The sequence below is a fragment of the Callorhinus ursinus genome, unplaced genomic scaffold, assembly GCF_003265705.2.
Source record: "Callorhinus ursinus isolate GAN/ISIS: 27379988/994484 unplaced genomic scaffold, GSC_fseal_2.0 scaffold84, whole genome shotgun sequence".
Lineage (NCBI taxonomy): Eukaryota > Metazoa > Chordata > Mammalia > Carnivora > Otariidae > Callorhinus > Callorhinus ursinus.
Genome location: NW_027397146.1, coordinates 2,842,891 through 2,867,851, shown reverse-complemented (window position 1 = coordinate 2,867,851; position 24,961 = coordinate 2,842,891). Strand labels below are relative to the sequence as shown.

The 24,961-nt window shown below is 53.7% G+C and overlaps 2 protein-coding genes across 9 annotated transcripts in view; one reads left to right on the top strand and one right to left on the bottom strand.

The window, feature by feature from the left end:
- Positions 1 to 6,589, top strand: part of TREX2 (three prime repair exonuclease 2) — an 18,763-nt gene extending 12,174 nt beyond the window's left edge. Inside the window, exon 3 of the mRNA XM_073887935.1 lies at positions 6,362 to 6,589. Within this exon, the coding sequence (XP_073744036.1) occupies positions 6,362 to 6,589 (228 nt within the window). The remainder of the gene's footprint in view (positions 1 to 6,361) is intronic.
- ZFP92 (ZFP92 zinc finger protein) lies at positions 5,260 to 19,580 on the bottom strand. Of its 8 annotated transcripts, none has more exons than XR_012376755.1 (6): positions 19,163 to 19,580; positions 13,849 to 13,899; positions 13,535 to 13,661; positions 12,428 to 12,532; positions 7,961 to 12,093; positions 5,260 to 5,827 (listed from the first exon to the last, which is right to left on the bottom strand). XR_012376755.1 is itself a non-coding variant. In XM_073887898.1 (5 exons), the coding sequence occupies exons 2-5, from the start codon at positions 13,879 to 13,881 to the stop codon at positions 10,649 to 10,651; spliced, it is 1,710 nt and encodes a 569-aa protein (XP_073743999.1). In that variant the 5' UTR covers positions 13,882 to 13,899; positions 19,163 to 19,580; the 3' UTR covers positions 6,374 to 10,648. The 8 variants fall into 8 exon arrangements, 2 of the variants coding, with proteins under 2 accessions (XP_073743999.1, XP_073744001.1); XR_012376754.1 differs by lacking the exon at positions 5,260 to 5,827 and adding an exon at positions 6,374 to 7,428; XR_012376757.1 differs by lacking the exon at positions 5,260 to 5,827 and adding an exon at positions 6,374 to 7,380.
- Positions 19,581 to 24,961: the final 5,381 nt, after the last annotated feature.

The window sequence follows — 24,961 nt, the reverse complement described above, 5'->3', positions numbered from 1 at the left end:
TACCCACCCTCCCCTGTCAGCATCAAAAAGAAAGCTCGGCACACACTGGCTTTGGAGGACGAGAGTGAAGTGGCGGCCTCCCAATCTCCCCCCGGAGGAGCCGAGAACTCGGGGCCCCGCTCCTCAGTGCGCCCCCAGAGAAAAGCAGTCAGTCACTCCTGTCTCCCCGGTCTCCGGCCGCACTCCGTGCTCACCCGGCCTGTGACCGAGTGTTTCTATCTCTGGCACCCGACCCCGTGTGGAGTCTCCAAACCCAGCAGATCCCTGCGGTGCGCTCCCGCGCCGCTCCTCCTGGGGGAGGAAGGGGAGTCTCCCCGGCTCTGCTGCTTGTTGGGTCCCTGCTGGAGGAGCAGTGGCCCGACTGGGCCGCGGATCACAGTTTATGGCCACCCCGAGCTGAGAGCCCGCGCCTCGGCTCCGTCTCTGCAGCCGGCTTCCCCGCTCCGATCCCTGGGAGCTCTGCCGCACTCAGGCACCCCCGGTCTCTCTGTGACCCCCAGGATCCTGAGACCACAGTGTCCCGTGAGGGTTCCACCCCCCACGCTTAGCCACTGGGGCGCAGTTGCTTCTCCAGCTTCTGGCTTCCAGAGTTGCCTGGGGAGCCGGCCCACTTGGGTCCACTTCTGCTGTGGCTGATTTCCTTTTGTTTGGAAGCCTCTAAGATGTTCCCGTTATCCTGTGAGTTCAGGAAAGTTCACCAGGCAACGCCCAGCTCTGTGACAATCTGGTTTGGAGCTTGGCAGGTGCCCGTGATGTACGTGAGGTGCAGCCGAGGGGCCTTTGCCTTCTCAAGGAGGTTTTCTTTAATCCGTTGTTAAACTTGTTTCCTTTCTGACCCTGCTCTTTGTTTCTTGTCTTTTGGCTGGCATCCCAGGCATCTCTCTTTTAATTTAATTTAAAATTAAATTTTATTTTTCTTTCCAGCTTTATTGGCATATAATTAGTGTACAAAACTTTGCATGTGATTAGTGAACATGCTGGTGAGTTTGGATATATGTATACAAAGCTTCTCAATTTCCATCTCTTTGTTGTTAGCCACCCTCAGGACCCAGCCCCGGCTCTTGGGGTCCCTTAAGTGGCGTGAAGTGCAACAGTGTCTATAGTCCCAGAGAGGCCGGGCGGGCGTTGGGGGGGCGGGTAGAGCCAGATGCTTCCCTGGGCCCAGATTCGTTCCTGTGCCAGATCTACGTCCTCCCACTTCGGCCCCCTCCCCCTGGACCCTGCCTGTACTGGGAGAAACTATAAAGGTCCTGCCCCCCCCCACCCCCAGTTCTCTTCACAAGTGTGGAAAAGAAAGCAAACAATTTTACTACGAAGTATGAAATGGACTGCCCACCATGCCATGCAGGTACTTCTCAAGATCTCCCATCCTGGTTCATGGGAGCTTCACCTGGTAATCGGGGTGGCCATCTGTGCTAGTGAGTTGCCTGTATCTGAAGGACAACGAAAGCTTTGTGTCTGTGGCAGGCAGGTGGCCAGAGCCGAGAGTGGGAGCTAAGGGGCCTGCCTTCCTCAACGGGTGCATTTCAAAGAGGTGCCTCTGGGACACTTAAGAAGAACCTTCCTGGGCTCTAAGGTTGGTAGGAGGCTTATTTAGGTTTCTCAAGCAAGTGCTCTAAGGGAGGGCCAGGAGCAGGGTCTCCTTCCATCAGGGGAAATTCTGCCACATTTGAGTTGCAGGCCGATTCTCCCGTGCCGAGCGGGCTGGGCACCCTGGCTGCCGCTCACCTGCACACTGCAGGCCGGAAGCACGCTCCGGTGTCCTCAGAACTGCCTAGACTCTCACTCTGACCGCTGCCTGCTGGATGAAGTGGTCAGCGGCCCTGCACACTCGGCGCATGGCCTCGCGAATGCCCGAGGTGGATTGTCCCTTCCCCAGCAAGCTCCCCTACTATCTCTGCACCTCCTGTCACTTCCACTACCTGGCAAAACTGGGAGTCTTGGGAAGCGCTTGTTTAGCTGCCCTGGGCCTGACCCACGGGCAGGGTCCGCCACACAGGATGACGGGGTGATGGTGATGCCAGGCAGGACAGCGGTAGGAGGAGGCACGCTGACCGACAGAAGGCTGGGCACAGACTTTCTGGCCATTTCTCCTGTTGACGGCTAGCAATGTCTCTGCTCTGTGACCCCAGCGACTTGGGTATATGGAGCAGTTTACCTGCTCGCCAGGGCGTGTCAGGTTGAGAATCTGGAAATCCTGCTTGTGGAGAAAGAGGAGAAAGCAAGGAGTCCTGGACCTTTCCCTCACATGTGCCCATTCTGCCCTGGGCCCCAGGGGGCAGCGAGAAGGGACCCAGCATGGGCTTCACAGCCACACGGCTTCAAACACAGCAAGCATGTTCCTGTCTGTGGTGGGCTGACTGGGGGCCATCCAAAAGATCTGCCCACATTCTAATCCCTGGACCCTGTGAATATGACCTTATTGGGTCCTTGTGAATCTCGAGATGAGATCATCCAGGATTACCTGGGTAGGTCCTAAATCCAATGACAAGTGTCCTTATAAGAGACAGAAGAGGAGAGACCCAGACACAGAGAAGGTGACATCGGAGGCAAGGATGGCAAGGATGTGGCCACAAGCCAGGGAATGTGTGGGACCACCAGCAGCTGGAAGAGGTGAGGAAGGGTTCGTCCCTCGAGCCGCTGCAGGGAGTGTGGCCCTGCTGGCACCTTGATTTTGGACTTCTGGACTCAGAGCTGTGAGAGACTCAGTCTCTGTTGTTTTAAGCCACCTGGTTTGTGGTACTTGTTACGGCAGCCCCAAGGAGGCCAACACACCGCCTCCGGACCTTTGCACTGCCTGTGCCCTCCTCCTGGACTGCTCTTTTTCAGACATCCACCTCAACCACATCTCTGCTTAAATGTCCACTCTTCTGAGCCACCATTTGCACTAGCTCTCGCTCTCTCTCTCTCTCTCTCTCCCCTGCTCCCTGCTGTATCCCAGCACCCGCCCCTCCGCACATAGCAGTCCAGTCACTAGAATGAAGGCCGGCTCCTCAAGGGCAGGGGTTTTTGTCTTGCTCACTGTGGCCCCAGTGTAGATTTGGTGACTGAAAGTAGGAAGGCTGTCTTCACCTTTATCACAACCTGCATATGTGCAATAACCTCAGTTTCACAGGAAGGAAACGGAGGTGCCCGGCATCCAGTACGACCAGTTGTTAGTGAGGGATGGAACTGCAAAGAATCAGCCCCAAAGGGGAAAAGTTGGGAAAACGACAAGGCCAGCCGGGTGCCCGCTAGTTTGGAGAACAGGGTTGGCTGCAGGGGAAAAAGCCGTGGGACTCGGGTGCGAGTCTGTATGCCTCTTAGCAGTGAGCATGCAGAGTGCCAGCATGTGGGGAGGAGGCTCAGACACGGCCGGCTTCCTTCCCTCTCACCATGGGTAGAAAGGAAGGGGTCAGCAGGACCGTACTCCCCCTGTGGGCTCTAGGGGATGATCCTTCTGCACCTCTTCCAGCTGCTGGTAGGGTCTAGTATGACCTCATCATAACTAGTTATATCTGCAAAGACCCTATTTGTAAATAGGGTCACATTCTGACGTCACTGGGGGCTAGGACTTCAACATATCTTTTGGGGGGACATAATTCAATCCATAACATCACCCAGTATCCATTCCAGCCCTCTCCTCTGGGGATAAGACCCCAGTTTTGTTCAGGGCATCAGTGGGCTCAGCCTCAGGTGACAGGTCATGACAATCCTGTCTCCAGCTTTCCCCAGCCTCTCTTCCAGCTAAGGGTGGTCATGTGATCCAGTTCTGAGACCTAAGTGGAAGTCTGCTGGGCAAGTTTCTGGAAAAACTGTTGCTTTCTTGATAAAAGGAGACAGATGCAGCTGTCCTTGCCCTTTCCCCCTTCTGTCCTTTGCATATGTGACAGCAGGTGCTTCAGCAGCCATTTTGTGATCATGAGGCAAAGCCAAGCTAATTTGATACTGGGCCTTGCCAGTGCTCTGCTGCTGAACCGATGCCAGCAAGCTGCCCCCAGATTCCTTACCTTGAACAACATGGGAGTTAGGGATGCTGACCCCCGGCAGAGCTGAAAAATCCACGTGTAACTTTGAATCTCCCAAACCTTAATGACTAATAGCTGCCTGTTAACTGGAAGTCTCACCAATAACAAACAGTCGAGTAACACACATTTTGGAGGTTGTATGTATTATGTACTGCATTCTTACAATCAAGTCAACTAGAGAAAAGAGAATGTTATTAAGAAAATCATAAGGAGGGCGCCTGGGTGGCTCAGTTGGTTAAGCGGCTGCCTTCGGCTCAGGTCATGATCCAGGAGTCCCGGGATCGAGTCCCGCATCGGGCTCCCTGCTCGGCAGGGAGTCTGCTTCTCCCTCTGACCCTTCCTCCTCTCATGTGCTCTCTGTCCATTCTCACTCTCTCCAATAAATAAACAAAATCTTTAAAAAAAAAAAAGAAAATCATAAGGAAAATACATTTACAGTATCATCCTGTATTTAACACACAAAAAAATCTGCATATCGGTGGAGCTGTGCACCTCACAGGTCACCTGTGCTTGAGGCCACGTCCCTGATACACTGTATGCATTTGTTTTTCTAGTCTGAGGAGATCACCAGGGTGTGTTCTACTCTCCCCACCTCTTCTCGGCCTGCCTGACTCATTCTCTCTCCACCTCCTTTCACCAAGTACCTTGTTCCCACTGAACTAGCCAGAACATGGAAGAAAGCATGTTATATATTAAGCGAGGAATATTTTCACTGAGAAAGAGACAAAAGATTAATTTGATTCTTACCTCCTTGTTTTGATTTGATTTTGTTTTCCTGTTAGAAGTCTTTGCCAGAAAGTTAAAAAAAAAATCTTGGAACAATGATAAGTTCTCAGAACCGTGAAGATGGGACACACAGCTCTGTTTTACATTATGGTCAAGGCCGTTATCAAATATGGGCTGGGCTAAACAAAGGCATCATAGGAACAAACGCATGCTCCTGATTCTGAAGGTCGGCAAGACATATGTCTTAGTCACCCTCCCAGCCCAGCACACAGTTACATGTTCAGTGTATGTCTGGGGGACGAATGGGTGACTGCACAAGAATGCAGACTCACTAGGGATGATTGAACAATAACCTCGGAATCAATCAATGCTAACACATGTGCAAGACTTGGACACTGAAATCACAAGCCGTTGCTGGGAGGAATTAGGGGAGGCCCGCGAGTGAGGAGCTATGTTATGTCCACAAACTGAAGGGCTCGATATTGTTCAGATGTCAGTCCTCCTCAAACTGATGTATAGATTCAATGAAATCCCAGTCAAAGTCCCAGCAGGCTTTTTTATTTTTTCATATAAATTGACAAGGTATTCTAAAACTCACACAGTAATGAGACAAAATTAGGATAGACCAAAGAGGTTTGAAAAAGAAGCACATCAGAGGATTCACATTACCCGATTCCAAGACTTATTATAAAGCCACAGTAACCAAGAAGAGTGTCACGCGGGCATAAAATAGACCGGCATAAAGACTTGCGCACAGCCAGTTGGTTTTCAACCAAGACGTCAAGGCAGTTCAACTGCGGAAAAGATCATCTTTTCAACAGATGGAGCTGGAGAAACTGGATACCCATATAGAAGAAAAATAAATCGTGAATTCACCTCACACCACACGCAAATATTAACTCCAAATAGATCATAGACCTAAATCTAAGAGCGAAAGCTCTGCAACTTCCACAAGAAAACAGAGGGTCAAATTGTAGTGACTTGAGTTTTGCCAAGACTTCTTAACTGTGGTACAAAAAGTACAAACCATGAAATTAAAAAATCCATTCACTGGGCTTCTTCAAAATAAAACAACGTCTGTTCTTCAGAAAACACTGTTATGAAAATAGAAAGGCAAACGTCAGTCTGGAGGGAAATATTTGCAAAACATGTGTGACAAAGGACTTGTATCTAGAACTTTACAACCACATGAAAAGACAAACGAATCAATTACAAATGGGCAAAAGATTTGAACAGACACTTCACCAAAGAAGATCTATGAGTGGCTCAGAAGGACATGGAAAGATGCTCAACGTCATTAGTCACGAGGGAAATGCAAACAGAACCACCATATGATACCATTTCATACCGCCCAGGATGGCTAGAATCAACAGGATGGACAAGTGTCAGGGGGCAGGTGGAGAAGCTGGAGCCCCCGGGCACCGCGGTTAGGGGGCTAAGACTTCGGCTGGCGCTGCCAGAGGCTTCCCATGGGGCCCAGCACTTCCACTCCTCGCTATATGCCCAGGGGGATAAACGAACACACGTCTACACAAAAACCTGTGCACGGAGGCAGGCTCATGGCAGCTTTATTTGTCATGGCTGCAAACCGGCAACAACCCAAATGTCCGCCCCCAAGTGTCCGACAGGGATCGTGGGTGTTTACGGCCACCGTCTTCATCGTGCTGACGGGTTCTCGTGTGCCACTGCCACCGCTGTGTAAGAAAGATGAGGAGGCCGTGCCCCCTGAGCCCGCTGTGCCCGGCGCTGTGAGGTCACAGACACGCCAGGAGTCGCGCCTGTGGACATCAGAGCCATCGGGCCGGCCACAGTGCGTGGACTTGGTGGTCATCCACGTGCGCAGTCGCACGCTCTAGCCGTTACCATTTACGTGAACTTCCCCTCCTCAGTCTTAGAATAATTCTTTCAGGTGAACAAAAAGTTGCTCCTCATCAGGAACCAGAGAACTTCTTCATGTGGCATCCCAGGCTTCCCTGCACTCTGCTCCCGGTGACCGTGTGCCCCACAACCGTCCTGCAGAAAATCCTCTGCTCTTGCAGGGCTCCTGCCCACGGGGCTCCCCCTCCTTCCGTCTGCCCTGCCTGACATCCCTGGAGCTCTACTTCCCTGATACTCCTGCTCTGGCCTCAGGACACCGCTTGTCACCTCGGCTACCTAACAAGACAGGCACTTAGCATCCCCAGCTGGGGGCCTGTGTTCCTCCGGCTGAGGAAAGGAGTGAAGGTCCTGACGGTTCACGGGGTGTCGGCTGTGGCAGAGGCCCGAGCGCCAACCACCGCCAGCCCCGGCAGGGAGAGCAAACCATTCCGGAAACATTGAGAAGCTAAGTCTGTGGGACCATGACGGCGACGGGATCCTGAGCACCCCCTTCCCGCGCCTGCTTTTTTCCTCCCTTGGGGGCAAATCTCAGGCCCCCCCGAACACAGCGTTCACCCATTTCTTTGTTTAGAGCAGAGCGAGTCTTGCAGACAATCTGAGCAAGGTTCTAGACACGGTCCATGCTGGTCTCATAAAGCCCCAGAAGTGGATGCTGCCGTCAGCCGGGTGACACTGCAAGGACCCCCACCGCACTCACGGGTGGCCGCGCGTGGGCCGGGCAGCTGGGGCAACCGGAACCGAGAGCGGCCAGGATCCGGTGGCGCAATGACTGTCAGAGATAGGGGACAGAGGAAAGGGCCAAGGGCCGCAGACATGGCTGGGGGAGGAGGGACATAGAGAGGTTGCAAGACCAGGGGAGAGGGCTTCCAGGCCTACAGGATGGGTGGGTGTCCCGCCGGAGTCCCTCCACGGAGGGAGGCCGAGAAGCGGACGGAAGGGTGAAGGTGGAGCGGCCTCTGTACAGAGCCACATGGGGCCGCATGAGGCACACACACCTGAGTGAGTGCGGGTGCTGCCACGTGGCCTGAAGACACAGAAGCAGCTGGAGGGACGACACAGCTGCGCCGCTCTGCCCTTCCTGGTCTCCGAGGCACGGTGTCCCACCGGCCTCGGATGGCTGCCCTTGATTCCCAGCTGTGCCGCCCTCCAGGGTTTTGGCCTTACCTTCACCCAAACATAGTCTCTCGGCCCACCCCCGCAATTCCACCCCTAGAGCCTTTCCTGGTACTTTAACCCAATTGCTACCTGGTTACTCTAAGCCATGAGAGGGCTCCCTTCAAGGCCAGCACTCTGAGACCCTCCTTATCTGTCTGCCCCCAAAATAAATGAATTCAGTCAGGACAACTTACCAGTTACATGGGGGGGGGGGTACTGCCACAGCATTTAAACCGCTCTTGAAAAGTGTCCAAGGTGTCAGAGGGCAAGTGGTCCAAAGGCTCAGACACACTACATGTGGACACAGCGTCTCGTGGGGACACGTCTGAAGCAGATGACCAATCCCGAAGTGCAAAGGGGCTGGTGTCCAGGGAAGTTCTTGGGGAAAGCAAGTGTGGGCCATCACTGCTGTCCCCACACAGAGCACTTTAGAAGGAAATACACAGGGACCCCCGCCCCCCGCACACTCTGACTTTTATTCCACGCAATACCCGTCCAGCTCATGTTGCACACCTGATCACCATACATGAGAGAAAATGATACTCGTAATTGCACTGCAGTGAAAATCTCATGAAGACAAGCAAAATTATACAGAGAACTGACAAAAAGATGCATTGCTATTTTAAATGTCATTTATCTCGGTAAGCATTTGGGGACCCTGCAGCCTTTCAGGGCGCTCGAAAACCAGAGCACAAGTGTCTGGCATCTGTCCCGGCAAATCCACGGTCTGCTGAAAACACCTGTACATTACCCCCCTGTAGCCAGTCATCTTTGGGTATGGGTCCCATGATAAAAGGAGCTCACATTAAAAGTCAAGTTGGCTTGTCCAGCAGAACCAGTGGGATGACGTTACACTGGCCTGCAGGAGTGAGGCTGTTCACTTACGAGAGTGATGGAAATGGACATCAGAGCCCATGGATCTGGTCTCTTTCTGGTTTCCCTCACGTAGCGGTTGGCGTCCCAATCCTGGTCAGGCCACGGTTGAACCAAACGAGACTGGAGTCCAAGTGCATGGCCTCCTGCCGCTGTTCCTTGCTCTGCATGGGGATTGGTTTCCCTGGCAAAGATCGTCTGCGCCTCAAAAAAAAAAAAAAAAACCAAAAAACGAAAAAAACCAAACAAACCACATACTTCCCAACGACCTGCCCATGGACTTCAAAGACACTGTTCCTAATACTTCTTTTTCCATCGGAAAACCCCAAGTTGCAGATCCGTTTGACCCCCTCAGACAGGACTGGAGCTAACGTGCTAAGGGGGCCATATTCATTTCACATGTTTATGAAGTGCCAACAAAGAGGAACGTGACACAAAGAGCAGAAGACAATCAAAGGACAAGGGGATACACACCCAGTGAAAGGGGCTATGAGATAAAAGCAAGTTATAAGAACTCTAGAACTCTGCATAAGTCGTATCAAACTCATTTTAATATAGCTAGATGAAACCTATGTCTTTGTTTCTCTCTGTATTTCTCACTTTTGGAGTCGTCCTCGTGATTAGAGCTCCAAGAAGCATGCTCGGAAGGAAGTCTGTATTTCCAGGTCTTCCCTCACTCTCCAGATGTGGTGTCGAGCCTCTCCTGCGTGGCGGGGACGGTGCACATGTTCCTGGGAGGCCCAGTGGCGGGCCTCCAGCACACCTATCCCTTGCCTGCCGGAGGTCTGGCAGTGAAGAGGGCCGGAAGGAGGTGGCAAGCCAATCAGGGCGCTGGGCTGAGAGCACCCACGGGCAGAATTCCTGGGCCCAGCGCGGATGGAACAGGGCAGAGCCCGCCAGCCACGGCGCCCCCCGCCCAGCCTTGCAGTAAAGTGCCATTCGAAGGGTCCGCCCTGTCTCCGTGGGGCTAAGGGGGAGGAGGGAGAAGAGGGGCCAGGCTTGCCACCACACTCATCAGGGCTCCGTTCCTCCTGCCTGAGGTCTTCTCACAGGGTGGGGGATTCCTATTTAAGGAACGATTCACCAACACTCTCACGTGGCAAAACCCCCTGTCTTTAGCTTACGTTACTCCTGAACGCAAAATTATTCAAAGCGGCTGAACCTTCAATATTATAAGAAATATCATATGAAAGGCAGATCCCATGAGCGAGCCACTGCCGGGCACGCTCTGTGCAAATTCCTAACCCATCCTGTTTCCTTCCCGACGGGCACCCGCCACAGAGGTGACTGCTTGAGGGGGCGCAGTTACGTGCAAAGCTTTAGGCACTGAGGGCGGGGAGGAGGGGCGGAGAGGCCAGGGTTGTCTTTTGCTGGTGGGGTCGGGGGAGGGGGGCAGAAGGCAGTGAGGCGGGTGAGCCCGGGGGAGGGGGGGCAGGGAAGACATGTGTTGCCTGGAGCCCCCCTCCTGTGAGAGACCGGAGTGTCCCCCATACCCCGCCCCGCCCCGAGGCTCTGAGAAGATGGGACCTGCGTGCCCCTGCTCCTCTGAGAAGCAGCTGGGGGTCCCCACGGAAGGCTGTGGCTTTTCCGGCACAAGGACAAACGGCCTGGAAAAAGAACGGGCCCCTGCTCAGCGGGATCGCAGGGTGTTCCGTTTCTTTCCACGGACAGCACGCCCTGCGGCTCGACAGCCGGGCACGAGCAGCCCGCCGAGGTATTTGCCCAAGTCCATTTCCAGACCATTTCTGAACGGATGAACGTGAGGTGCTGTCACAGTCCAGCCACAGTCTGCTTGTAGCCTTCTCTCAAGTCCCCTCCGTTTACAGGCGCTTAAAGGAGTAAAGTGCTTTTAGTGCTTCCACCCAGGAACGCTAAGACGTCTGGGGGTGAAGCGCGCGGCCCCGCAAGAGGAGACAGACTGCTCCCCAGTAACTCAAAGCACCCGAGCCGGGCGACGGGAGCGGGGGCCGCCGTTGTTTCCGAGCCGGCCCCGTCCCACACAAGCCCGGTCAGACGGCGCGGGAGGCCGCCGCACCCTCCGAGGCTCCCCCGAGGGTCTCGCCCTCCGGGTGCGGCTCGGCACGCGGCCTTCCGAGGGCCAAAGAGGCCGGCGCCTTTTCGCGGTCACTCTTCTCCGAGGGCCGAGGGCCGCCACGGGGCTTCCGGGGATGGCCCAGCCCCCGCTTCCCCTGGAAGGCTCCGCGGCCCGCGGCGCACTGGCCGCTCGCGCAGGGCTTCCGGTGGCCGCGGCCGCACGGGCGCCCCGCAGGGCCGGCGCTCCCGCCGAGGGCGCTCCCGCCGAGGGCGCTCCCGCCGAGGGCGCTCCCGCCGAGGGCGCTCCCGCCGAGGGCGCTCCCGCCGAGGGCGCTCCCGCCCGGGCCCCGGCTGCCTGCGAGCGGCCGCTCGCCACCGTGCGCGGGCCGGGGCTCCAGGAGGACGAGGCTGCTCTGGATCGCCCTCCCGCAGTCTTGGCATTCGTAGGGCCTCTGCGGGCTGTGAACGGCCTGGTGCTTGAAGAGGTTGGCTCGCCGGCTGAAGGCCCTCCCACACTCACTGCACTCGTAGGGCTTCTCCCCGCTGTGCGCCCGCTGGTGCTGACTGAGACCCGAGCAGCCCCGGAAGGCCTTCCCGCACTCTTTGCACTTGAAGGGCTTCTCCCCGCTGTGGAGGCGCTGGTGGTGGATGAGCTGGGAGACGCCCTTGAAGGCTTTCGGACACTGGCTGCACGTGTAGGGCTTCTCGCCGCTGTGGGTGCGCTGGTGCTCGATGAGGTTGGAGCTCCTGCTGAAGGCCTTCCCGCACCTGCTGCACGCGTAGGGCCGCTCGCCGCTGTGGATGCGCTGGTGCTCCAGCAGCGCGAAGCTGCGCCGGAAGGGCTTCCCGCACTCGGGGCACTTGTAGGGCTTCTCGCCGCTGTGGATGATTTGGTGCTTGATGAGGTTGGAGCTGCGCGTAAAGGCCTTGCCGCACTCGCTGCACACAAAGGGCTTCTCGCCGCTGTGGATGCGCTGGTGCTCCAGCAGCGCGAAGCTGCGCCGGAAGAGCTTCCCGCACTCGGGGCACTCGTACGGCTTCTCGCCGCTGTGGATGACCCGGTGCTTGATGAGGTTGGAGCTGCGGCTGAAGGATTTCCCACACTGCTGACATAGGTAACGCTTCTCCGCGCCTCTGGAACCCTGCTGCCTTCTAACTGACTCCTGCCAACCACTGGGGCTACTTCTCTGCCGCATCTCTCTTCCGTCCCCCGAGGAGCTGCTCTGACCTTTCTCCCCGGGGGGGTCAACCCCGCCGGAACCTGTCTGTGGAGAATGAGCACGTTCCGCTCCGCGCTCAAGCGTTTCCCCCGGTGGCCTGGCCACCTGGCTCTTGTTACCGGCCTGAAGATCGGTCCTTGTGAGTTCTTTGAGGCAATGCTTCTGCTTTGAAACCAATGTCCTGTTCTTTATCCTGTCACCTGTAAGGACAGAGAACACCCACCGGTGTCACTCGCCCTGGAACTCTATTTAGGGTTCGTTCTCCCTCCTCACGCCCACACCAAAGCTGACAAGGAATGAATCGGGAGATGAGGACGTGGGGGAAGACGCAAGATGACTGTCTGCAGATGGGACGGCAAGAGGGGAAAAGGTGGGAATGAGCCCGAAGCAGTGGTGTCTCAACGGGGGGGCTCCCTGTGAGATTTAAGTCTGCCACAAAGGGGAATTGCCCCCGCACGGTGGTCACACTGCCCTCCTTCGGCTGCTGCTCTTCGTGACCGGCTCAGGCGAGCCAGCCCAGCGCCCCACACTCACCTTTCTGCATCCCTGCGGCGGCCCGTGTTCTGCAGGTGTCTGCTGCCCGGGGCCCCTCCCCTTGTTCCAGCCAGGAGACCAGGTGAGGCTTGGACGATAAAAATCCTGCCCGTGGAAATGAAGCAGATCAGTCACTCTTGAACTCAGCCCAGCCTTAGCATCTTCGGGAACAGAGAACAAGGAACCCTCTAAGAGAGTGCCACTGGGAAGGTCCAGAGAAAGGACAGAGTCTCTTTGAGGAAGCAAAGGGATTTGAGTGTCCAGGGGCCAGGTGGGCATCGGGAGTCCGCAGTCGATGGTGACCGGGGCCAGAGGATAACGATGTTACTGTCTGGCCTGCAGGGAGGGCAGTAGGCTTGTGGGAAATGGAGCCGGGATCCACAGGGGGCAAGGCCCCGGGGAGTATCAGGAAGCACACAGAGCTGAGGAATGCCTGTGCCTCGAAAGCCAAAGCCCCGTTTCCATCATCAGACGGAACAGATGTCCCAGTTCCTTATGCCAAACTCAACTGACGATTCCAGAGCTCCCATTTGAGCCCTGGATCTGCGCAGTGAGGGTCAGAAACTAATCTCCCTCTGTGTGGTTAGATTAGGGAGATTAAATCTGCAGGGAAGAAATGGAGCAAGCAGGCCCCCTGCAAGCCCGCTGAAGTGGGGAAGACTGTCCAGCTCCTTTCCGGATTTCTCCAGGCTGGAAAACCAAGTGCATGTCTTATCCTTGATACAAGGAAAAGGAGCAGCTGAACTCCGTAACATGAAATGAATGTACAAGTCAACCTCGATACGAATGAGTTAAGTCTACAACAGTGCATATAAATATTCAAAGATAATACGCATCTATCTTTTGGATAGAAGAGGTTTACTTCACCCATAATTTTATATGCAAAATAAATTTGATGGGGGCCCATGCATTTACCACTTACAGGTCAAAACCATTTTAGCTAAAAACTGTTTTACTGAGACAAAAGCTGGGCTCCAGCAGATTACTGCTCCGGTGGGAACATGCATTCATTCTTGGGCTCACAGTAACCAACAAACAAAGAAACTTGAAAATAAATTGAGTTCAGAGACAGAGTAGGGGGATGGGATGTGCATGTCAGATCCTTACCCAGTGACGCCAAATGGCGATAGTTCTCCAGCATCACTCTCTTGTAGAGGATCCTTTGTCTTAGGTCCAGAAGCTTCCATTCTGTCTTGGTGAAGTACACGGACACGTCTTCAAAAGATACTGGCACCTAAAACAAGCCATTCCTGTGGCTGCAGGGGACTTCACCGCCACGAGTCCCAGGATGAGCGGGCAGCAACTAAACACGGGGCGGGGGGACCCAGAGAACTCAGCAGTTAAGGGGAGACTTGGAGTTGCGAGAGTTGTGAGGCCGGGACATGAAGAGGTGGCAGATGGAGACAGGGAGCCCCACTCACCTTGGGTCTGGCCTTCAAGAGAATGGCGGCCATCGCAGGGGTGCAAAGAAGCTAAGGGGATTGGAAAAAGCCAAGTATGAGATGAGGCCCGCCCTACTCCAGCATGACCTCATCCAAGTTAGGTCCCATTCACAGCTCCTGGGGGACAGGACGTCAGCACATCTTTCTGGGGGACACAAGCCAATCCATAACACTTTTCCAAACTGAGCTTCTGTCCTCTCTCCTCACCTGGGTGGTGGGCCACCAGACGGGGAGTCCTGCCCGCCTCGTACGAGGCTTGGCTTCCGCCTTCTCATTTCCTTCTTCCCATGGAGGCAGCACCCCCACCCCGACTTTCCAGCCATCCCTGGAAGCTCCACCGCCAGCTCCTTTTCCTCCCAGCTCAGGGTCCTAACAGAAAAAACTCCAGAAGACGCTCGTGTGTGCACACACACACACACACACACACAACCACTCCACCTGAAATAGACCCGCTCTCAAGGAAAAGAGAAAGACCAGAATAGTGAGATGCACTTTGGAGGGACCCACAATAGCTGGGGGAGGGGTGCCCTCTAAAGGAGTGACCTTCAGGCTGAGAGCTGAAGGCTGGGGGTGAGCAGGCTAAGGGCATGGCCCATATCTGGCCCTCGGATGGGCCCAAGCTCAGTGGTCATGGCGCTGAAACTGGGGGCAGGGTGGGGAGTGCAGAAGGTGAGGCCATGTGGGCACTCTGGGGCCAGACAGGAGCTGGGGCTCACGCTAAGGGCAGGAAGAGCGTGCCACGGCCAAAGTGGACAGAATCAGATTTTGCCACATTAGTTCTCAAGACCAGAAAACAGGCAAAAGCAAGTTTGCTCCAAGGCTGTTATCACCACCCAACTGGAGACCACAAGGTGGAACTCCCCCGTGGGGAAGCATAAGAACCAGGCGGTGGCTGGCAGGGGAGTGGGCCGTGAATGCTCATGCTGTCTGGGCGACCACAGCTTATTTCTGCTACAGGAGAGAGGGTGAGGGGACAGGGTCGCACAGTATTTAAACTGCGGCAAAGTCCCTTATCACCAGTGATGAGCTGTCCATCAGCATTGGCCCAGAATCAATAAACTCATGTATCTGACGAAGAAATATATACTAATCAGATAGGAAAAATCCCTTAAGGTGGGATGGACACTAAAACCACTGGGTGAAAGACCATGTGATGTCAAAATATCTTCCCCTATTTACTGCTGGTCACAAGACAGAAAGCTAACCTACCGGTTGGACAGACCTGGGACCCACCTGCTGTGGGGGTGCCACCATGGGAAGCGTGCGAGGCTCTTGCCAAAGTCTGACCCCATTCTAATGCAGCCTTGGGAAACCGCACCCAGTTTATAAAGGACCTTGGGGCCTGGGGGACCAATTACACACCACAAGGAAGCAACCGGCCCAATCTAGAAGGTGGGCTGTACCCGGCCTCCTCTGAGGAGGCTGGGAAGAGAGACTGTTCTGGAGGAAAAGAGGTGTACACGGCCAGTAGTCAAGTGCAACGGGAGTCCTTGATGAGATGCTGGCGCGCAGGACAGAGGAGTCATAGGCACTGTGACTGTGGGGCCCAGCGCTGCTCATGTGTCGGATGGATCATGGCCCCGGGTCATGGAAGGAAGTGTCCTTCTTGAAGCACTTAGGGAGAAAATGGCGTGTAAACTTAATTTAAAATATCTCAGTAAAAACAAAGGACGGAGAGAAGGGGGAGGGAGAGAGAGAGAGAGAGAGAGAGAGAGACCGAGAGAAGGAAAGAGGAAACAGAAAGAAAGAGAGAAACAAGCAAATAAGGCAAGCTCCAGGCCTCTGGCAAGCCCGCGAGGTGGACCCCTGTGTTCTGTTAGACTGCTCGCTTTATTCGTCTGTCTGCTTAATGGCATTCACAATTAAAAGGGAAACTAGTTGGTGGTCCCTCAGTAAGTAAACATAATTATCACACCACTCAGCAATTTCACTCCTGAGTATATGTTCAAAAGACCTGAAAACAGGTGTTCACATCAAAACGAATGCACCCAGCTTAACCGCAGCCTGATCGAGTGCAGCCAGAAGGCGGAAAGAACCCAAGGCAGCGACCAAACAAAACGTGGTCCGTACACATGATGGAATGTTATTTGGCCATAAAGAGGAGTGAAGTACTGATCCATGCGCTACAATATGGATGAACCTTGGAGACATCGTGATCAGTGAAACAAGCCAGACATGAACACAAAAGGCCACATCCTGGATGATTCCATTTATGTGATGTAATCTAATATTTCACAAGCGCTGTCTTGACCTAGTTTTGAAGTTATGTGTACAAGTTCTCTTTCCTCTGCCTTTCTTGGGCAATTTGCTAAGCCCCGACCCCAGCTATCTCCGTTTTTGGGACCCCTCTCTCTGGGACCACCAAACACACTCCCCCAACTCCCCCTTATTAGGCTCCCACACTCTGGGGCCAGGTACCAGACAACTAGGGACAGCCCCAATGCCCCAGAGCCTGAAAAATCATCCAAATTAGCCAGTGCACAGGGACCCCGCAGAAACTACCTACCCCTACCCCAGGTTCCCCCCCACCCTCACATGTGGCCCCATGTGGCCACCTCCTCTCCTTCAGAGCTGTAAGTAACAAGGAAGTTCTGCATTTCATTGCACTGAATGTCACGACCTGTGATTTGCTATCAAGAAATCGTTAAGTCTTGGGGCGCATGGGTGGCTCAGTCATTGAGCATCTGCCTTCGGCTCAGGTCGTGATCCCAGGGCCCTGGGATCGAGCCCCGCATCGGGCTCCCTGCTCCACGGGAGGCCGGCTTCTCCCTCTCCCACTCCCCCTGCTTGTGTTCCCTCTCTCGCTGTGTCTCTCTGTGTCAAATAAATAAATAAAATCGTGAAAAAAGAGAAATCTTTAACTCTTATAAATCGTGTGACACCTCCAGCACAGGTAAATCCGGAGGGTCAGAGAGCAGATCAGTGGGTGCCAGTGGCTGAGCGGGAGGGCGCTGGGAGCAACTGCTTCATGGAAGGGGTTTCTCTCTGGGGGGATAAAAAGGTTCTAGAACTAGAAAGAGGTGGTGGTTGCCCAACATTGTGAATGTACTTCATGCCACTGAATTGTTGGTTCTAAAGTGGCTAATTTTATGTTATGTGAATCCCATCTCAATAAAAAAAGGGGGGAGGCAAAAGGTGTCACTGTCAAGTAATCCTTCTGATGTCCACAGGTTATGCTTTATGATGACATGCCGTCAGCCACCGGGGGACGGGCACAAGTTAAAAGTGTGTGTGCAGGGGGAGAATACTGATAACAGCAAGGCTTTTCAGGCCACTACTAAAATGTTCTGAAAAACAGCACGAGCTTCTTTTTTCCTTACCATGACTGTGGGGCCAGGTCATGATCCATTTTGGAAGATACACAAGCCGAAAGGAAGAAGTATTATCTCTAGCCACCCCGCCCCCCCCCCCCACACCACACATGCTGGAGATTGTTGAGCTGTGACTTCCTAAGAGAAACACACTACGGACAGGGTTAGCCTGTAGACGGAGACCAACACTGAAGTTCAATGCCACAAGGCGCGTCCAGGCGCCAGCCATGTGAAGTGGTCACACCCAAGGGTCCGTCCTTGAGACCTAGTCTCCCAAAGTCAGCATACTTTCAAATCCTGGAAAGAAAGATATGGCAAGCTCTCCTCACAGACCCTAAGGCCAAGTAACGGCCAGGCAGGAATGGGGTGACACTCCTGAGCATGTGCACAAGGAAGAATCAGGAAGGACACTGGAACTGGAGAGCGGTTTCTCCTAAGAGCCTGGTGGGCTGCCAGAACAATGGAGAAGCCGAAGGATGATTCCAGGCCCCGAAGCTCAGGTCTCCCCAAAACCCGTCACTAGGCATACAGGTGGAGGTCCATCAGACATCGGTGCCTCAGGCAAGAAGCCAGGAAGGCCCTGTCAGCCTGGGTAACCAGGGACCGTCTGCCAGCCTCCTCTAAGGCTGGTCCACCCTAAGGAGGGGAGCAGAATCCCACCGTGCTTGCTGACTGGCCCAAGTAAAGCCGAGTATGTGGGGCCACCCCCCTGGGGGAGGAGAGGAACAGGGCTGCCAACTGAAATGCATCATGGCTCAAAAAAGGGAGAGGTGGGGGGGGGGAGCTTCAGGGCTGATGCCTACAGAAGACCAGGAGATGGGGCTATTTCTCCAGAAAAAGAAAACAGAAAACAAACAACGTGAAAGGCGGTCGGCAATCCGCAGGCAGGATCAGGAATTGGGGCTCTTTCATCTGCCAGGAGTGACGCAGAGCCTCTGCAGTCAGGCTTCTTCCTTCCTGGTGAAACTTCCTCTGAGGTTTGGCAATTCAAGACCCCAACTGCCTCCTCCTTGCTCTAGTAGTCTTCCCCCAGGGAACACATCACTTGCCACCCACCTGGTGGAAAGGCCTGGGGACCCAGGGCCTAGGGAGGCCACAGGTCAGCCCAGGGCCTCCCCACTGCCTGGCCCAGCAAAGCCCTCTGAGCATCATCCTTGCAACTGGTGTCTGCCCTGCCCTGGGGGGCAGGGGCCACAGGCTGAACTGGTCATAAGGAGGGCTACCTCCTAATGGGGTTCTGTCGTTCCCCTGCTCATGGCCCTCCCTGGGGTGCCCGTTCTGACCTGGCCCTCCCCTCCCCTTCCACCTGCTTGCTCCTTACTCCTGCCACACTGTCTTCTGAGCATTCCCTCCCCCACACCATGCCACTCATACCTCAGGGCCTTTGCACGAGTTCTTTCCTCTCCGTGGAATATTCTCTCATCTCCTTCAAGTTTTCCAGAAATATCACCACCTAACCACCTACTTAAACTTGCAACCCAGCTCCTTACCTGCCCTCCTCTGCTCTATTTTCCCCATGGCACCTACCACCAATTAACACAGTCTCTAATTCTGAATTTAACATGTTTGCTGTTTGTTGTCTGTTCCCTGCCACTAGAACTGGCGCCGCCGCAGGGCGAGTTCTGCTGTTTTGTCTCTGACATGCCTGCAGCAGCCTGACCTACACTGGCTGCTCAGCGAGTATCTGTTGGACCGGAGGACTGCTGAACTAGTTCCCCCGCTCGGCTCAGTTCCCTCCCTCTCCTGCTCTCAAGGGCCTTCCATCCCACCTCTGGCTTCTCTCCTTTACGCTTTTTTCTGGTGTGCTCCTCACCACCAAGGGGCACAACGCCCCACCCTTGACAGACCCAGGAATACCTCCGGGACCCACACGGCCTGTGCCTGCTGAGTTCACCAGGTGTCCCTCGGCAGGAGTGCCGCGACCTCACAACGCCAGCCTGCCCAGCGCTCCCAAACACAGAGGCGCAAAAATCCAAACTTACCCGCCGGGTGGCCGGTGCTTTCTTGCCAGTCCCAGGGTCAGAGGCGAACCGCAGTCAAAGGAGAGAAACTGGGAAACACTGGCTGCCTTTCCCAGGGCCCTCTCCCTCGCCCCCTCGCCACCTGCCGAGACGGGGCCCCGCTCTGGGCCGCCGCAGCCCTGCCAGGCCAGCGTACTGGGGCTCCGCAGGCCACCGGGCTGTTCGCCACCCCCCACCCCCCACCCCCGCTTCTGGCGGGCCCGAGGCCAAGGCTGCCGCCTCCGAGAAGCCCGCCGGGACGGCGGCCCCAGGAGATGGCGGGATTCCCTGACAGGTCTCGACCTGGTCCCTGGGCGCCGCTCTCGGGGGGTGGCGCGTTCTGCGAAGCCGTCAGTTGTCTCTCCGGAGCGGACCAGCAGGGCCCGGCCCGCGGGCGGGGAGCGGGCGGGGCCGGGGCGGCGGCGGCGTGGGAACCCGGCGCGGGGGGTGGGGGGGCATGGAGCATGCGCGTCGCGGCGGGAGGGCGGCCCGGCCCCGCGCGGCTCCCCGTGCGTCCCTCGGGGTTTCTGGGCTGACTCCCCGTGCACCCTGGGGCACTTCTGCTTCCCATCTGGGCTGCTTCGAGGACTTGGGTAGCAGGGGTCAGTCCGCCGCGGTCCCCCAAGGGGGCAGGGGAGGGGCAGCATTGGCCGAGGACCTCCCACGGGTCAGACCCTGGGGCTTTATGTCCATCCAATCATCTCTTCAGCCATTTGGGATCCATGGGACACTGCAGGGCACCCAGTAAGAGACCAGCGCCCTTAGGCCAGGAGGGCAAAGATGAGAAAATGGGGTGCACTGAGGGGGGGGGGACTTGGGGAGGGCCGTGTGCAGACAGACGGAGGGAAAGGGAATAGCAAGAAGTGAAGAGCTGCGTCCGTTTTCCCCCTGACGCTCCCACCCCCCGCCCTTCCCGTAACCTTTGAGCAGGTCCGCAGGGTGGGCTTGGGGTCTCCATTTTCCTACAGGTCACCACTCATGTGGCCAAATCATTATCAGTGGAGCACGTGTCTTGAGTCAACCGTGCTGTCCAAACTGTAGTCCTGGGAGACAGGGGCCCTAGGGTGTGTAGTAGCTGGGAACGCATGTGGCCATCAGTGCTCCAGGTCACGTGGGCTCCTCCTCGACTCTGCGCAAGGGTCAGAACACTGAATGGCTCGTGTGGTGGGGGACGTCATGTCACATGTGGGGCCAGTCCTCATACCCTTGGGGCTCCTGAGGCTTGATGGGGCCCTCATAGGGAGGCTGGTGGGGGCATTGATGCTGTGAGTGGGTGCCAGGAGGGACAAAACCCTTCCTTCCAAATAGGCCACCTTGGCATTTGTGGGCCTGAAGCTCAGCTGGAGCTGGAGGTTTTCTGATGATTGCAATTGTTGTTCTGGCCCCTGATTTCCCAGAGGGGAACCACCGCTGTCCCTTTGTTGTCCCTCCGCAGGGTGGCCACCACTGTCCTTCAACTCTCCCTCCCCGTGTGGCCACCCTCTCCCTTCACTGGCCCTCCCAGTGTGACTACCACTGTCCCTTGTTGGTCCCCCCCACCATGTTTCCCCGGGTGCCATGCTGCCCCAAGACCCAGCCTCTTTCTAGTGTGAAGTCTTGGCTGTGGCATCAGGCTGCTCTCTGTGCGCTGGGGAAGGTCTGTCAGCAGCAATCGGGACCACAGTCTTCCTCGATCCTGCCCAAAGACAGAGAAGCCCTCCTCAGACAGAATGTGAATCCTTCCCTCCCACCCTGCTGGGCCATTTGGATGATGGGCTGCCCAGATCACTAATAGTTGCCCTAGGAATGCCATGCGCTCCTGGCCTTGGACCAATCAGATCTGCATCTGGGTTTGAGGATGGGGGGGGTTACCATGCCTCGAACTGCATGGCAGAGGGACAGACCCATAAAAAGGGGGTCCTCATAGCAAAGAAGAAAGGGGAAATGGCTGCTGGGAGGGCAACCAGCAGTGTCCTGTCTCTAGGCATTCCTTTGGGTGACAGGGATTGTGGCCCGAAGGATCACCAGCTTTTCCGAGACGTCCTGGTGGAGGGGAGGGTCACCTTCCAGTAGCCCAGGACAACTGCTCAGCTGCACCTCGCTCCCCGGTGTCCGTTCCCACGAGTGGCCCATCCCCTGGCCCATGCTCACACTTGGGAGCGGGGGCAGGTGAGGCATGGCTGGGTGTGGATTCATCCTTGGGCCACTTGTAGCTTTCCATGATGCCCCACTTCTATCCCTAGTCCAGACCTCTCCTCAGAGTCCCTACCCCTTATATCTAGCTGCATTCTAGACATCTCCACTTGGATGCTTCCCACTCACATGTCCAAAATGGAATTCATGATTTTCTACCCAAGGTGGTGCTCTTCCCAAGTCCCCAGCCACAGTGAATGGAATCCCCATACACCCACGTTAAAGGCCAGAATTCGAGGATGTGTCCCTTGCTCACCTTCCCCATCCAGTTATTCATAGTGTTTGGTTAGTTCTCCACGTGTTTTAGGTCTGTTAACTCTGCCCTATCAGTTCCATGACACTACCACTACTATTGTTCAGGCCGCCATCATCTCTCAGGGGACAGCCCCAACTGCCCCTCAGTAGGTTTTCTGCATCTACTTCGTCCCCTCCCCTCATGATTCTTCCAAAAGAAAGCCAGATAAAGCATCTGGAGGTACAATGTGACCATGTCATACACACACGTGAGTGCACTTGCACCTCTGACTTCGAACTTCTCAATGTGCTCCCAACTCGTTTAGGTAAAGACCAACCATGAAGACTGCATGGTCTGTTCTCTCCAGCCTCAGTGCCCAGCACTCCCCTCAGCCTGCGTCTCTCTGTTTCCCTCTGCACCAGACCCACTGGTCTTCTTTCAGTCTGATACCCACCATGTTTCTTTCAGCCCCGGGGCCTTTACACATGCAGTTCCCTCAGCTGATGTGAACCCCACCTCCCTCCCAGAAGAGGAGCAGAAAATGCCAGGTCTGCATTCTCTCAGCTTCCCTTGCAGCTAGTGTATGGGTTCATGACCTGGTTCCACCAATCAGATGCACCTGCTGCCACCTGAATCTGGGGCCAGAGATGGGAAGAAGCAGGGGCCACACATATTCCACTAGGGTGGGTGGGTGGCAGCAGGGGCAGTAAGACCTGTGTCCCAAGGAGCAGCGGCAGCTGTGGTTCTCATGACAGTATGTGCACCTTACATTGCTGGTGCAAACAGCGTCTGTGCCCAGTTGTGTGAGGCAGCTTCATAGGTGCCTTCACTAGCCCAGCACAGCAGCGTGATTCACACCCTTGTTCCTCTCTGCAAAGCCTCCAAGCCTGGCTCTCCAGCCGTCCCCAAATGCCTGTGGGACACCTGCCATCCTTCAGCTAATTCCCTTTGTGCTTCTGTCAGCCAGTCTGCTTCTGTTGTGTTCAACTAAGAACTATGATGGACTAGTTTTCTGCAGAGGCTGCATGATCTCCCACTGCGTTAGGTACTCCCTGCCCTGGGTTCAGGGTCGCCATGTGCCCTTAGAGCTTGGCAGGTCTTTACACAATCCATTATTGGCTCTTCTTTCTCCGTCCTTCTTTTAACAATGGTGTTTGTTAATAGTTATGAATATTTAGAAGCTTCATATTACTTGTTGGAAAACAGATCGATAGAAATGATCCATTTTGAGAAACTGAGAGGAAAAAAGGTTTTAAAAAGAAAGTAAACAACAGAACAGAACCTTAGTGATCTGTGGAACAACATGACAAGGTTTAACATGTGTATTTGGGATCCTAGGAGAGAAGACAGAGAAGGGGAAGAAAAACTACTTAAAGAAAAAGTAACTGACATTTTCAAAATTTGGAGATAGATGCAATTTACAGATTCAAGAAGTTCTGTGAAGCCCAAGGACGATAAATACAAAGAAAGGTCACATGTGGTTGCATCGTAGTCAGAATACTGAAAACAAAGGCTAAAGAGAAAATGTTGAAAGCAGTCAGAATTAGCCGAAGCACTATGTTTTGGAGAACACTAACAAGAACTCAAATGAGTTCTCATCAGAAACAATGGGCATCAGGAGTCAGTGGGACAACATTTTTGAAGTGTTGAACAAGAACAAAAAACAGGTTTCAACTCAGAACTCTGTATCTCTGGGGAAAAGATTCTTTAAATATGAAGGTGAAATAAGGACCTTTTCAGATAAATGAAAGCCAAGAGAATTCATCAGTAGACCTGTGATAACAGAAATGATAAAGGAGATCTTTCAATCTAAAGAAACACGATAGTAGAAGGAAAATTTGATTTTTGGGTAGAGATGAATAACACCAGAAATGGTAAGCATGTAGGCAAACATTAAAGAATACTTATTTGCTCTTAATTTTTTTTATAATACATTTGACTATTTAAAGTAAAAATTATAATAGTATATCGTAGGGTTTATAATATATGTAGATGTAATACGTATGGCAACTACAGCATAAAGGATGAGGTAGAGGGCGAATGAATCTATCTGGTGGAAATCTTCTTACATTTATGTAAAGTAGTACAGTATTAACCACAAGTAGACAAGCGTACAGTTAAGGATATATATTATAGTCTCTAGAGCAACCACAATGAATCAGTGCAAAATGATAATTGCTCAAAAAAGCAATAGACAAGGGGCGCCTGGGTGGCTCAGTCGGTTAAGCATCTGCCTTCAGTTCAGGTCATGATCCCGAAGTCCTGGGATCAAGCTCCACGTTGCGTTCCCTGCTCAGCGGGGGGCCTGCATTTCCCTTTCCCTCTGCCACTCTCTCTCTCTGTCAGATTAATAAATGAAATCTTAAAAAAATCAATAGACAAGTTAAAATGGGATTTAAAATAATTGATTATCTCAGGCAGGAAAAGGGGAACGTAGGAACAAAAATAGATAAACAGTGCTACAGACTGAAAGTGTGTGTCCTTCCCAAAATTCACATGTTGGATCCTCATGCCCAGTGCATTAGGAGGTGGAGACTTTAGGAGGATATTAGGTCATGGGGAGGAGTCTTTGAATGGGATTAGTGCCCTTAAAAGGGAGACTCCAGAGAGGTTCCTCACCCCTTCTGCCATGTGAGGACATGGTGAGAAGACGGCTGTTAACTGGGAAGTGGGCTCTCACCAGATATAAAACAGGCCAGCACCTTAATCTTGGACTTCCTAGCCTCCAGAACTGTGAGAAACAAGTATTTGTCATTTCTAAGCACCCTAGTCTATGGTATTTTGTTACAGCAGCCTGATGAGCCCATTTCTAAGCACCCTAGTCTATGGTATTTTGTTACAGCAGCCTGATGAGCCCACTAAGACAGAAAAAGCATACACTTAAATCCTACCATTCAAAAATTATACTCAATGTTAATGGGTTAAACACTCCGATTGAAAGGCAGAGATTGTCAGAATGAAGAAAGAGCAAGGATTTTGCTGTCTGCAAGAGACACAATTTAAAAATAATGACTCAGATATGTTGATAGTAAGAGAATCCCAAATTGTATACCATGCAGAGAGTAAGCCTAAGAAAGTGGGAATGGCTATATTAATATTAGACATAATGTATTTAAAGACAAAGAATATTGCCTGACGTGAAAGGTAATAATGATATAAGGGTCAATTAGTCAGGAACACATAGAATTTATAAATGTACTAGTACCCAATAACAGAGCTTCAAAATATATGAAATAAAACTTGACAGAATAAAGAGAGAAACAGACTTTTTCATAATTATAGGTGGCGATTTTAACACTTCTGCCTTAGGAACTGATACAGCTAGATAAGAAATCAATAAAAGTATAGAATATCTTTATGACATCACCAAGAAT